Below are 15,709 nucleotides of genomic sequence, written 5' to 3' on the forward strand. Positions count from 1 at the left end.
ACAGGAGATATAGCTCAGGGTAATGCACTCCTTCGTTCTGTCCCAGTACCAAATCATTATTATTATCATCCTCTCATTATCATCCTCCTCCATCTGATTTAAAAAAAAAAAAAATCTTCCTGCTACCGTGTTCCAAACCACATCCTCTCTCTCCAAGATTTTGAAGTATATTCTAATCTTCTTCTGCATTAGCCTCTTCAGCCTAGTCTTTTCTCAGAAACCAGAATGATTTGTTAATTCTAAAGGAGAAGATGACACTCCTCTGCTCAGATTTATTCAGCGGCACCATGTTTAACTCAGAATAAAAGACAAAATTTTTTTAGGGCCTGCAACTCCAGACCTGCCGCACTCCCTTCATTAATACTATAGCATAAAATTATTCCTCTCCTTCCCTTGCCCCTGCCTCTTCATCCACACTACTCTGGTCTGTGGACAGACAAGGACTGCATGGCCCACCTGAGGGTCCTTCACTGGCAGCACCCTCTGCCTACAGTGTTCAGCCGGGGGTTTACTACCTCCTTGGCATCTTTGCTACATTGTTGGTCACCTCAGGGAGGCAATCCTGACCACTGTTTTAAAACAGCAAGGTTATTCCCTGCCCTCACACATTTTTTTGCTTTTTCCCTGCCCACCTCTATCTTTCTTCATTGATCACATCACTGTCTAATATATAACTGTGATGTTTGTTCTTTTTTGGCTCTATTACTCTCAAGTTCATGAGCAAATTTGTTCATTGTGTTTTTCATTGTTTCCCAACTAGAAGAGCCCCTAGTGCAGAGCGGAACTCATTGCATGTATTTAATGAATGAAGGGCACCTGTCAGGTAGTAACCATACACTATCATCAGCTATCCACTTAGATATTCACATAGTTATAAGAAGTGAAGTGGTATAGTGTGAGAAAAAAGCAAGTGTTTTGGGGGCTGGGGTTGTAGCTCAGTGGTGGAGCACTTGCCTAGCATGTGTTAGGCACTGGCTTTTATTCTCAGCACCACATATAAATACATAAAATAAAAGTCCTTTGACAACTAATTTTTTTTAAAGCAAGCATTTTGCAAGAAAATAGAAATTTTCTTAAGGCTGTGTATATATATATATATATATATATATATATATATATATATATATTCAGGAAAAGTGTTTGCAGAGTCTCTGAGAACATAGGCTTCTGGTTTCTGAGTTGAGACATTTTACAAACGTGGTAAAAAACAGCATTACCACTTATATGACAATGGCAGGAGTTTGCAGTGAATATTTTTTTTTTAAAGAGAGAGAAGAGAGAGAGAGAGAAAGAAATTGTTAATATTTATTTTTCAGTTTTTGGTGGACACAACATCTTTATTTTATTTTTAATGTGGTGCTGAGGATCGAACCCAGTGACCCGCGCATGCCAAGTGAGGGGGTTACCACTTGAGCCACATCCCCAGCCCTGCAGTGAATATTGAAGAGAACTTTTGTGTAATTTCAGGAAAAATGGCAAGAAGAAAGATAATCATAGCTACATATTGATGAAAGAATTTTATTGGTTTTTCCAATTTTTAAAAATTTTTGAATGATACTTGAAAATATAAGAATTATACAAACTGATGGGATACCATGTAATGTTTACATTGCATAAAGTTTAAATCAGAATAATTTATCTCCTTTAACATTTATCACTTTTTGTACTGTGAAATTTCGAAATTTTCTCTTCTAGGTTACTGAAGTGCACAGCCCATTGTTTTTATCTGTAGTAACAGGAGCACACCAGAATCTTTGGCTCCTGTTTAACTTGAGTACTCATTGACAAAGCTTTCCCTACCACTGCCCCACTCTTCCCAGACTCTGGTAACCACCATTTTACTCTCAACTTCAAGGAAATTTTGAATTGTGTCATTTCAATTCAATTTTCTAAAATAATAAGGATATTTTTCCTTTTCTCCTCCTCCTCATCTTCTTTCTCTTTCTTCTTCTACTGAATGTGCCTTCTAAGAACCATGCTAGAGTCTGTGGGCAATTAAAATTATGTGATAGAGATAGACCCTAGACCCTGAAATAATTGCTTAATTTCAGACATTTCAGACATATTCAAAGGAACCAAAAAAGTAGGAAGGAAGAAAGAAAAGATAAGAAACCAAGGAAGAATGAAATAATTAATTAAAAGAAACAAGAAGAGGAAAGCAAAAGGAAAATTATTATGATGAGATTCAGAAGGGAGCATGAGGAGATCTAGTTGGGGCTGTGGGCAGTGGGATAGCAGAAGAAGATCTGAGGAGGAAATACCACCTTCATGTCTGTCCTAGAACTTGTATTCCTTCCTATTTCCCCAAATTGATGGGATTACAGGCATGTGATAACATGCTGGACCTGATATTTTTCTTCATAATAGATGGTATTTGCTGATTCTTTCAAAACTGAATGACCCTTCCTTTAGCAAGATGATGCAAGGATATTTCTGTGCAGGAATATTTATAAAAATGAAAGAGAAAAACAGGAGAAAACTTAAGCCAAACTAACAACAAAAAAATATTGCCTAAAATTTTTTGATGGAATCGGGTTATATGAGTGAAAATTCTCCATAAGTTTCATTTCATGTAGTCCGTGGGAAATGAAAGGTATTTATCAATGTAAGTTATCATATTATCATTATAAACATGAAATTAGTAGTTAAATAATTTTTAAGGTTTAAAGGACCTTTGAAGGCCTTCTTAAATAATATGTTTACAGATGAAGAAAAAGAAATTACATGGGTGGGAAGTGACAAATTTAGGATGAGAAATGGCACCTCGGAACACACAGGCCAGCGCACCTCCCCAGTAGCAAATGCCGTTTATCTATTGCTGTTTAAAAACTCCCTGGTTTCTTGCTTGCTCTCTGCTATAAAAGGAAAGAAAGGACAGGATCAGGGAGAGGGGAAGGGAAAGGAAACACAACAGCAATACTAAGCATCTGTGCCTTACCAACTGGAAAGTTGAGGATGGTAGAATTTTGGTATCTTCTCTAGTAGATTAACCCCCAATTGCAGTTTTATTTTTGCTTATGTTTCAGTTCAAGAAAAATCTAGATATTGTACTTTTTAATTTTTTCTCTCTTTTTGTTTTTGTTTTAAGATAACTTTACTGAGACATAATTTACATACCAACCAATTCATCCATTTAAAATATACAGTTCAATACCTTTTTGTAATATCATAGTTGTGTAGCCATCATCCAAATCAATTATTGTACATTTCCATTACTTCAAAATGAAATAGACCTATACTCCTAAATTGTAACCTGCTAAAGCCCCTAGAAACCAAACTTTAGGCCATCACTACTTTACTCTTTGTATCTATGAGGCAGTGTTCTGTTGGATCAATTCTTACATGTTGTCTGATTTTGAAGAGACCAATTCTAAATGGAAATTTTTTACAAAAGTCACGTGTCAATTTTAAAAAATAGAATTCGTAACTAGAGTTCATAACTAGGGATTTGGAATCATAAACTTCATGTTTAATGTTGAAAAGATCATCATAAAAGCACACCCTGGTGTATATTCCTAATTGTTTATTTTCACTGTGAGTTTTGGAATAACTGTGTGATTCTGCTTTTTAGTGTGGACATGCACCAGTATCAACAGTCACCCTATTATATTGATAATCTATTGCTGTGTAACTTGTTTGCATACATATAACAGTTTAAAACAACAAATTTGTTATTTAGTATATATGTAGGTCAGGAGTCTGAGCACAGCTTAAATCTGCAAGGGCTGCAATTAAGATGTCAGTCACGGTTGAGATCTGCTCTGAGGTCCTCTTCCAGGCTCAAATGGCTCAAATTGCCAGAAACATAGCTATAGGACTAAAAATGGTAGCTTACTTCTTTACAGCAGCAATAGAGAGCATTTCTGATTTCCGTCTATGAATTTTAAAGCCTGTTCTAATGGATCATCTGATTGAGTCAGACCTACCCAGAAAAATATTCCTTTCACTAACTCAAAATCAGTTGATACGAGATGTTAATTACATTGAGAAATATACATTTTCAGTTTATTGGAAAGACTATGAAACAGAGGAAGCTAATACTTATTGATTGTTATTATGTGTATACACTAGGTACTTTCACATTTTTATATTTAATTTTTATAATTGCTCTACCAGCAGGATGTTAGCAACACTGTTTAACTGAAAATGAAACTATGGACCAAAAAAGTTAAGGTCATATACCTAGCAAATTGATTAAGATTCAAACCAAATATGCATGACTTCAATGCCTGACCCTGATCTTCCAACCTTACCATGCTGTCTCCAAAGAGGGAGATAAGGGCTGACCCAAAAGAAGGCGTACAGCCTCTGAAGACACAGATCTCCTGCTCTACAATTTGCCAAACCCAGTACATCTCCATTTTGAATTTGCCTTTCTGCAGCTGTGCATTGAAATAAACTAGAAATTGTGAGTTTGTTGCAGCTTTCAAGAAAACCATAAATGAAAACATAGCCAGTATAAAGCATAGCTCTGGTCCAGAAGCCCCACTCCTTCCTCTAAGATTTCTTGTAAGAAGGCTGATACGTGATTATACGATCAAACTTCTGGAAAAGCAGACTTAGGATATACTGCCTTAGGATGGAGGGGGAATTCTGTGTCTGCTGAGTGCATTTAAATTCTTTGTGTATATCTATGTGTGTTTTGATTTGCACATTATGCATATGCATATGCATATTAGCGGGACATTCATGAATGCACATAGCATGGTTTGCTCCAATTTATTCCCCAATAGTTCCCCATTTCCTTCTCCTCTCTTTTCATTTCCCTTTCTCTGCTCTTTTTTTTTTTTTTAAGAAAGAGTGAGAGAGAGAGGGAGAGAGAGGGAGAGAGAGAGAGAATTTTAATGTTTATTTTTTTTAGTATTTAGCGGACACAACATCTTTGTCTGTATGTGGTGCTGAGTATTGAACCCGGGCCGCACGCATGCCAGGTGAGCGCGCTACCGCTTGAGCCACTTCCCCAGCCCCAATCTGCTCTTCTGATTTGCCTTCTATTTACTAACATGTATACTTCGTTCATTAGTACCTTGTAATTATACACAAAGATGGGATTCATTGTGGCATATTCATTCATGCATAGTGTGGTTGATTTTATTCCTTCTTTCTTCAAAATTCATGAAAGTAAAAGGGTGAATAGATTGGTTACCCACTGAATAATAACAGCAGAATTTACATTACCCAACTTTGGAAAACATGGTGCTCCTCTTTTCCCCTTCCGTTCTTTATGGCAAATGTTGCCTTCTTTATTTTCTGTGTGTTGACCATTCTTCTAGCTCACCCATGTGACTCACTGCTTCACCTCTTCAGATCTAAGCTCACATGTTATTACTAGTCTCTTTAATAAAATAGCATCCTCCCACTGCTTTAAACACTTACATCCTTTCTACTTACTGTGATTTTTCTCCAATGCTCTGATCACAAATCATATTTAATATTTCACTTATTTTTTTTTTAAATTGTTCTTCTCTTACTTGAATGTTCTATTAAGGCAGGGTTGTGTTTGCTACTTTTTAAGAGTTTTGCATACCATTGATATTTAAAAAATAATTGTTGAACTAATGAATTATTGTTTACCTAAATTTAAGAGAAACATTATGCTATATTGACAAACATCAACTTAGAAGTCTTAGATGTGTTCAGTTTTAGATACACTCTTACTATCTTAATGAATTTGTATATCATTTACGTTCTTTGTGCCTTAGTTTACTTATTAAATGTAGGTTGAATTATGCACACTTCATAAAACTGTTAATAGGAAATAATGCATGCAAAGTTTATGCTTCTTAATTTGTATTTAGCAAATATTATCAATGTTAAGTATTATTAATTGGTCTAGATGTAATCACTAAATACTTAGAACATTTTAACATAGCTGATCATTAATTGCATCCAAAGACAAGTTACGACCTACACAATCTTAGTTATACCACTGCTAATGTCAAACTATTAGCTTCACATTATTTAAAAAAAGAAATTAAGTTTTTCTTACCTGTAATAATTCAATTGATTGAACTCTTGAACTCCTAGGGCCTTTTACATGCCAGACAAATGCTCTTCCATTGAGCCACAGCTCCATCCTCAACTGATTGAACTAAGAAAACCTTATATACTCGTTCATCAGGTCAAAATTAATACTTGATAGGTATCAAGAGATTCAATGAAATAATTTTATTCAAGCCATTTTGATATATTTGAAATGGCTGAATATATAGTTGTCTAAATCTTTTTTAAACTTAAAGTAATATTTGTATCACATAGAATAGGAATTTTGTGAAGTATAGAAGTTCTTGGTCAAAATCATGGATCCTATGGAGATTTCCTATTCTGATATCTTGTTGTATACTCTTTCACATTGAATATAGCTTATTGATCACTCATATATATATTTATTTGTAATTGATATGATAACCTCTTATACATTTTTATTATTCCAATAGTAACTATATTTTTTCATGGCTCCTCTCCTTTTTTGGCAGCTATAGTTTCCACTTTCTAATCTCTCTCTTTTTTTAAAAAGTATTTGTTGGAATAATGTTCATGGTTTTCTTCTATGGACTTCTTTATCATTCAGCAAAATTCACATTCATAAAACTTCCCAGCTTTTAAGAAAACAAATTCTTAAAATTAATGCAGTTTTACTTAAGCTTATGAGTCGATTCTGTTCTTACCAATATCTCTTATCTTCAAGTTCAGTTCAGATCATCTATCTAGTATAGTTTGAATGATTATAAATTTATTAAAAAAAACTTAAATAGCTTTTAAATAGCACAACTTCATTGAATTCTTACAGAGTCACTATGGAAGCATTAATAAAATTACAGGCAGACTTCCATATGATTATTCTTTTGTAAATATCAGGATGGATAATGTGAACATTATGCCTACCTAAACCTTGGGAAAACATGAAGAGATTAGTATATTTATTGAGAAAAAGGAGAGGAAGTATAAACATGTAACTTTCTCTTTCTGTTTTTCAGCCCTGGGAAAAGAGAAGGATTACATGGAAGAATCAGAACATGCTAACTATGATCGATCGCGTCTCATTAATGACTTTGTTATCAAAGATAAACCTGAATCCAAAGCAAAATTATCTAAGGTAATGCAAACTAAACTACCAATACATCACTTTTATACTGAATTTTAAAAATCTTTGAATAATAGTTTACATAGTTGTTTTTTTTTTTTTGGCTGAAGAACACAGAGGATCACAAAAGTTAATATGTATCTTTATAAAGACTCAAACATGGATATTTATTTACAGATATCATATTCTATTTCTGTTATTAAATAATTTTATTTTATTTTATCAAAGTTTGCCATTTTCTTATTTACACTCTATTCTTTGATATTGATTTACATGTAATAATTATACATATTTATGGGATACAATGTAATGTTTCAAACATGTATAAATTATAATGATCAAATCAGGAAAATTAGAATATCTATATCTTTAAAGATTTATCACTTCTTTGTGCAGAGAACATTCATAATTTCTTTTGAAATATATGGCACTTTATTGTTATTTTTTTAAATATTTTTTTAGTTATACATGGACACAATATCTTTATTTTATTTATTTATTTTCATGTGGTGATGAGGATCGAACCCAGGGTCTCACAGGTGCGAGGTGAGCATCTACCGCTGAGCCACAACTCCAGCCCACGGCACTTTATTGTTAATTATGGTCACCGGACTGTGCAATAGAACACCAGAACTTAGTCCTCCTATAAAACTAACATAATGTCTACCAAACATAATTTTAAAATGTTTGATCTGAAACATATAATTGTTCAGTAGTAGTCTTTTTTAAGATTTTTTTCTTCAGCTTTCATATTTGTTTTAAAATTAGTATGATTTAATAAATTCATACATTTTAGTCAAATGGACCAGATTTGAGCTCCAGTTTCACTAATAACTAGTTGCAATAACTTGATGATATTAATTATACTCAGTAGGCCTTTTTTTCTCATCTATAAAAACTGAATCATTTCTGCTTGACAAAATTATTTGAAGAAAAAAATGAGATAACTATGTGAATGTGTCTGGGGGATATTAAAGCTGCCCACAGGTCATATTTTTATAACAATTTGGAGATTGATAATACATCATTGATATTGTAGTTCATTAACAAATGTAATATTGAAGAAAAGTTCAGTTTTTACCATGCATCAAATAAAATGCTTTTATAGACACTTCAAAGCATCTGAGTATGACCATCTAGCACCAAATGTTAAATTGATGCTGCTTGTTTTTATCATTATAACTGCATCGGATTTATATTCCCCTTTGGTGCCTTCTGAGACAAATCCAAGCTCAGGCTAAGCTCATTTATTTTATTTTTCTATTGAATAAAGTAGGGATACTTATATTAAAAAATGGGGTATTTAGTTTAAATCAAGGATTGAATTTTATTTCAATGATCATTGCACAGCTAATAATCACATTTTGACTATAATTTTATGCATGATATTTGATTTGATTTTGCTTAGATTAATTTTGCAAGTTCTTTATTAGTCACTACCGATGAATTTGTGAAGAAATATAGCAGAATTTTAATGTTACCTCAGAATCATGAGTGAGACCAAATATTAATAGACTCAGGGATAATTGTTTATAATAAGGTTCTTCATTTCTGTTTCTCTGGGTTTTGTTAAAGAGGATTACAATTCTATTCCAGTGATTCTCAGATTTTCTTTGCAAGTTAGAGTTTTATCTCTCTGCATTAACTTCATGTGTTCCCTGTGTCTGGTCAACATCAAGGTATCTGGAAAATCTCTTTAATTTGTGAAGAACTATTTCAATTGAACCAATAGAAAGAATTATAAGAGAAATTGAGATCTTATCCCTTAGGGTGCTTATAATATTATTTTAAAAAGCTTTAAATAAATAGAAAATGAGCTAATTAAATATATTCTCTTATCTACCTCTTCAGAATTTATCACATTGCAAGCAGTGATATCCATCATTTTATTTCTAGTCATAGTAACCATTATCCAAATCTTTGACTAGACTTGAACCTTTATAATATTAATGTTAAAAATTATCAGTTAAACTTGCATTCATATTTTGGATTTGATAGTAAAATATCAGAATATTTTAACAGACCACAATAGTCCAATTCAAAAAATCCTAGTGAGATGTCCTACTGAATCTGCTTGATTATCTACCCATCAACTATTCCACTTCTGCTCAAACCGGAAAAGCATCCAGAGTCACCCAGGAGACCACACTCCCAGCTTCTATCAAATTATGTACACTTTTCTAACCATTTCAGAGGTTAGAGTGCAGCACAGTTTCCATTTGAAAAAGAGTTGTACTGTAATAGCAAAAAAAAAAAATTGTTTGAAAGTCATTTAGCTAGAACTTGCAAAGTTTAGATACAAGGGAGGAACAAAATAATCTGCTCAGAAAATGCTTTGTGTATATTTGTCACAGGAAATCTGAAAAACAAAAATGCATTGAGCTTAATTTTTATTGATTGAACTACTAGCTGGATAGCATATACTTTATAAATTTGTTGGCCTTCTTTTCTTTACACCCCACATTGAAATTTTGAGTTTATATGTGCATATAGTGGGGATATATCTTTTAAGTTGGATATCATGAAATTGATGATCTTCATTACTTTGCGACCCACAAATAGCTACTTTAATAGGGTTCAAATTGACATATATATGTAAAACATATATTTATATTCATATTTATGAAGAAGGGATATATATATATATATATCTGATACACACACAGAGACTATTTTGTGGTACTGGGATCAAACTTAGAGCCTTATACATGATAGGCAAACATTTTACTACTGTGGTACATCCAAAGCCCTAATTTTTTGTACATATATTGAATTGCACATCTAAAAACCTATGCTTTACAGCACCATTCATTTGTGATAATTGCACTTGTTGTGATGTTCCTTGTGCACTTTGTGCATACTAGCTGATATTTTACTTTTTCACTAAAGTTACACAGTTGTTGCAAAGGGACCATTTTAATATATGACAAAGCAAGTTCATAAACAGTCAATGGAAGGGGGAAATAATGTGTGGTGTAAAACTATGCAGCAAGTAATAATAGAATTGGATTATAGAAAACAAATAGGGCTTTCTAACAAACTTTGTCTTCAGCTATAGCTTAGGATCATAGAAAATAACTGTAGATCCTTTGAGGTAGTCTCTTATTCTGATTTTATGAGGAAGCTCAGTTAAAATTGTCAAATGTAAAATCAAACCAAGAAATCCAGAAATACATCAGACTAATTTGCTAGGTATTGGAGTGTAGATAGACTCTACATCTGTTTGAAATTTTTTTTGTCAATCATTGTGCAAACATTTCTTAACTGATTTTTAAGTCAGTAGTGAATTTTTATTTTTATCATGTATCCATCACTCAGTACATTTATAAACAAACAACTGTGTAGTTTTTTAGGCTAATCATAAGAACAATAAATTCTATCTTTAGAACATTGGTGTGTGTGTGTGTGTGTGTGTGTGTGTGTGTGTGTATGTGTATGCTTTGAACCCAGGTCCTCCTACTTGCTAGGCAAGTGCTCCATCATTGACCTATATCCACAGCCCAAACATTTTTTTTTAAATCATAAACTTCTAATATGTGTTATTTTTATAGAAACTCTCATATCATAGAGATTAAAACCATTTATAATATTAGTATCTAATATTATGAAGTAAAATCAATAAAGCAATAGTATTTATTAGGAAGCTACTATGTGCAAAACTGGACAGAAGAAGACGGCAAATACTAAGGTCCAAGTATGAGGATGTAGTTCAGGAGATAGATATGTCTGTTTTTTTTTTTTTTGATAGCCCAAGAAGCTATCAAAATTGGAGATGGCACTACACAAGATCTAAGTCTGTATTCAGCTAGCCTCAGGGTTACTTCATGTCCTAAAGTTAGGGAAATCTTTAAAAATCAATTTTTTTTTTCCAATAAATGCAAATAGAATTTATCATTTTAGTGTAGTCATTCCTAAGTGTCTGAGGGTGATTGGTTCTGGGATTCCTGTGGATATCAAAATCTACACATGCTCAAGTCCCTTCCATGAAGTAGAGCTATACACACATTCCCCTATACTTTACATCTAGTCATCTCTCTTGCTTACTTATGGCACCTAATACCATGTAAATACTCTGTCAATAGTAGATAATGTAGTAATCATGAGAAGAAAATAAAACTTAACTTGTTTGGTACAGATGCAATTTTTTAAAATATTTTCAGTGTGTGTTTGGTTTAGTCCATGTGAGTGGAACTCACAGATATATATTCACTTCAGGTATAATCTTGTCAATTAAAACAGCTATTTAAGTCCAATTTTACTCATTCATCTGGTAGCTTAAGTTGTCACTGTCTCTTAATTTCTGGAAAATTGTGTATTATCACCTTCAGAACACTAAAAGACCTATACAAGATTTGGAAGCAAAGAATCATTTAGGAAAGTGAAATTGTTAGAAAGGTTCACATGAAAGGTGATTGTAGAAAACTACTGAGGTCATCTTCTTCTTAACTTCCCTGTCATATGGCTAGTGATGCCAGTCTTACAGAAAAGTATTCCCATTACTCACCTGTTACCTGTTGAGTAAAAGAGGAACACCATCTGCCAGTGCCACATGACACAAACTGAATAGCCCTGTGATCTAATTTTAATGAACTGCTAAAATATTCATCTCAAGATTTTCCTGGTCTATTGCCTCTGCTGTCTGATTTGATACTCAACATCCTTTCAAAGAGGGAGTCATTGTAATTTGGAAAATAGATTTGTATCCCCAGACTCATTATGGGCAACATCTATAGCTGTTAATTTTGGCGTCTGAAATGATAGTAGCAAGAGTAAATGATTCATTAACATCTATGATAGAAGCCATGGACTCTGCTTATTCCTACCTAGAATAACTATAGGTGTTCTACATCAATAATAAAGAAAACCCAGCCCATCCTCTACCTCCACAAAACTCCAGCAGCTCTCAATATCTGTGTTTAGAACTGAACTACGGTATGAGTCCAGCAGAATTAAGACTTGAACATATTTAATTGGGAGAATGGAATTAGATAAGTGCACTATTAGGCTTTGAGTCAATGTGACTAAAACACCTGATAAGAACAACTTAGGGAAGGAAAAGTTTAATTTGGCTCACAATGTCAGAGGTCTAAGTCCACAAGTCAGCCAGCTCCATTGCTCTGGGTCTGAGGTGAGGCAGAATATCATGGCAGAATGGTATGGTGGAGAAAAGATGCTCAGATCATGGCAGCCAGGGAGCAGAGAGGGAGAGAGGAAGGAGTTAGGGAAGAAGGTAAAGTCTACCAGGCAAGACCCCAGAGACCTGTTTCCTCCAACTAGTTCCCATCCCCCTATAGTTCATGCCTACTAAACTATATACAGTATTGGCAGGAGTGTATCCAGTCTACTACAATTAATCAAGATGGGGCCAGAAACCAAAAGATCCAATTGTTGCTTAAAATCCCTACCTCTGAATCTTGCTTCATTGAGGGGCCATGCTTTCAACACATAAGCTTTTGTGCAATGTTCCAGATCCAAAACATAACAATGAGGATTGGATTTGGGGGTGGGGTAGAGAATTATACTTTGGAAGGTGACATGCCTACTTAGAAAGTCTTCTTTTATAAGTAATACAAAGAAACATAACAAGATGACAATGATGTTTTTTTTTTGTTCCCTATCATCTCACTATTGTCTTGGTAATTAGACACTTAGGAAGATTTCCAAATAACAAATTTATTGGTTTTTCCCTATGAATGTGTAAGAGTTCCTCATGAGAGCTTTGTCTTACATGTTTCTTGGAGAATTTTAACTCTAAAATGAGAGCTACAATAACTTGCCTGCACAAATTTTACTCATATTAGTGGAATGTGAAAGAGAATTCAATAAATTATTGTGTGGACATATCAGTTAAACAATACAAACACATGTTCTACTTGGTTCTTACATTCAATCAATTATAAATCCATATCAAGCCAGTTCTTGCATTGCTGAGACATGAAGAAAGCTAGAAAAATCCAATTAGAAATTACTTGAGCATATTTAAAATTCAAATCTGCATCATTAAGCAGATCTCCAGATTGTGTATGTAGCAGAAAAAGCAATGGATTGGGAGTTTTTATATTACTAAATGTTGATAACATGAAATAATTGTGACACTTAACTTTGATCAAGGACCTCTTAAGGAATTTGTGGGTGACTTCTGTACTTTAACAACAACTTTAAAAAGTAAAGTTTATTTTACCCCCATTTTGTAGGTCAGCACACTGAGGTTCAGATTGCTAATTTCCTGTTATCATTTAGCTGGTAGGTAGTAGGCAGGATTGTATAGAAGGCAAACATTATCAAACACTGTGCTACACTGTAAGGAAGTATGTGCAAAGGTCTCTAGAAGTCACCAGACTAGTATATTGACAATTTAGGGAGCACATTCACATGACTAGGAAATGATGATATATACTACCAACCACAAATCTTGCATATTCTTTGATATTTTATATCTAAGATAAAATATGATAAAATGGAGCTCCTATGTTTAGATTCCAACAAATTGTATAACACCTATCCCTTCCAATCTGCTTACAGACCTTTATCTCCCATGTCCTCTTTCTGCATTCACTTTGTCATGCACAGTTCAAATTCCACCAGATGATTCAATCAAAATATGAATATTTTGAAAAATTCCTCACAATTCTTGGTGGAAAAGGAGAAGTCACCAAAATAAACATTGCTGAGTTTATCGGATAATGTCTGATAATTGTAGGTTTTCAAATTATCATTAATTGTTTTCTTGTGGTGGTTGACTTCTTGCAGGATGCAAACTCGAATTCCATATGAATGCCCCAGTCCCAGAAACCTATTGATTTTACTAATCCCTTCATACCACAGGCACTTTAAACACAGAGGTTCCATTTGTCTCCCATTTATTTCATGAAGGTTTCAACTTATTCCATTAAATTTCCTATTTTCATGAATCTTTTGGAAAATCAATTTGTAAGAATAGTGATTAATTCAAGACCATATCAATTGACTTGTTGCTTCTTAGGTTCAGTGTCTTATAGATCCCAATTACAAGCTGCCGGTGGAGGCTTCTTGACAGCAATAAATGTAATCCTTTGTTGTATCTCATCATGTAATGTTAACCACAGGGGAGCAAAGTGTTCAACTTTATTTGTCTGTTTTTGTTTTAGACAGCAGCAAATTCTGTTGTTCTCAGAGCTCACATCATCATCCCAGAGGCAATATAATGCAGTGTCAGATTTAACAAATGCAGGATTTTTCAGAAACAATAAAAGTTTCTATTGTACCTTTCTCCAGTGATAAGACAATGAGGCAGTTTCCTTTATATACTAGGAGGAAAAAAAAAAAAAAAAAGGAATGGTGAAACCCACTCAGCTAACTATCAGGAAAGTATTACTTGATTTGCCAATAATAAAGTTAGTTGTGTTTGCCCGACCCCTATTACTCCAACTGAAACATACCTCCCACCTTTTGTGTTAATCTGCCCTGCTCATTCAAATACACATATGCGATAAAGTATTAAAAAATGACAGTAAAATCATCAAAATGTCACTGACATTATGACTAAATATCACCTACATGAATCATACATAGGCACTATTAACTGGTGACAGATGAAGGCAGTCCCCTAACCTACCCCAAAACCATCCCCTAAAAATAAAAAGCAATACAGAAATTCCTATAAAGACATGAATTGTCTTTTTCTTTTTAAGTCATTATTCAGTCTCAGCCATTTAAAGAGTTGTCTAAAAACCCTCCAGTCAAATTCTTTGTGCAGCATTCAATATGTACGACTCTAGCTAATGGAAAAGGCAGGCGGTGGAAGGGAGAACTTTCAGTTGTCATGCTGAAGAGTGCTTTAAAGAAGATTGTCATTTGAGACTCTCTTGTCAGCAATGAAGGATTCCAAATGCCGCTGAACCCAGAATTCTGACTGTGGTACGTTTAAAAGTGCATCATTCTAGGAATACTATGTTACTTTTCTTTTTTTCTTAAACATGTATAGAGAAGCCAGTTAAGACTAATTGCTACGATACTGATTTCAAATTGTGAGTGAATATATTTCAAAATACTAGGTAAATAATTTTTTTAAAATAAGAAATAGTATGATCTAAATGTGTTTATTTTTATTTGTCAGTGTTTTTCTTGCATGTGAAACAATTGCCACCTCTCTGAAGTTTTGACTTTTTAAATGCATTTGATTTTTTATTTCATTTAAATAGTTACAAAATCTACTCTAAAATAGTTCTTGATACAAAATTATATACAAAATGTGACTATTTACAAAATAAATATTTTCTAAATGTTCTTAAGAAATTATTTCATATAAGAATTTTTATGAAATAATGTCTGCCAAAGTATAATTTGATAGAAAAAAATGAGTTTAAAGAAGCATATCTCAGGATTAAATGTTGAATGAAACAGGTTTGAATTTCACTGACATGTAAGCAAGGGAATGTAATGTTTTCAACCTGCTGTTTTTATTTTCTAATGATTTTAAAGGCATTTTTTTGGAAAAAAAAAAATTTGTCCCAGTCTTTGCTTTCATTTATTTGTTTTAAAATGTTAAATGCTTCCATTTGGAGATCAGAATTTCAGTTTCTCCATTTACATTCAAAGTGAGCTCTTTTAGAAGGGATAATCATTGATATGGAAATAAGTGTTCTT

General features: G+C 33.3%; 1 protein-coding gene across 1 annotated transcript in view; it reads left to right on the top strand.

Annotated features, from left to right (window-relative positions):
• ANO3 (anoctamin 3) overlaps positions 1 to 15,709 on the top strand; it is a 197,734-nt gene that overhangs the window by 16,579 nt on the left and 165,446 nt on the right. The window contains exon 3 of the mRNA XM_081279744.1: positions 6,978 to 7,096. Within this exon, the coding sequence (XP_081135870.1) occupies positions 7,001 to 7,096 (96 nt within the window). The 5' untranslated portion in view covers positions 6,978 to 7,000. The remainder of the gene's footprint in view (positions 1 to 6,977; positions 7,097 to 15,709) is intronic.

Source organism: Spermophilus citellus (genome assembly GCF_964194105.1).
Source record: "Spermophilus citellus genome assembly, chromosome: 2".
Taxonomy (NCBI): domain Eukaryota; kingdom Metazoa; phylum Chordata; class Mammalia; order Rodentia; family Sciuridae; genus Spermophilus; species Spermophilus citellus.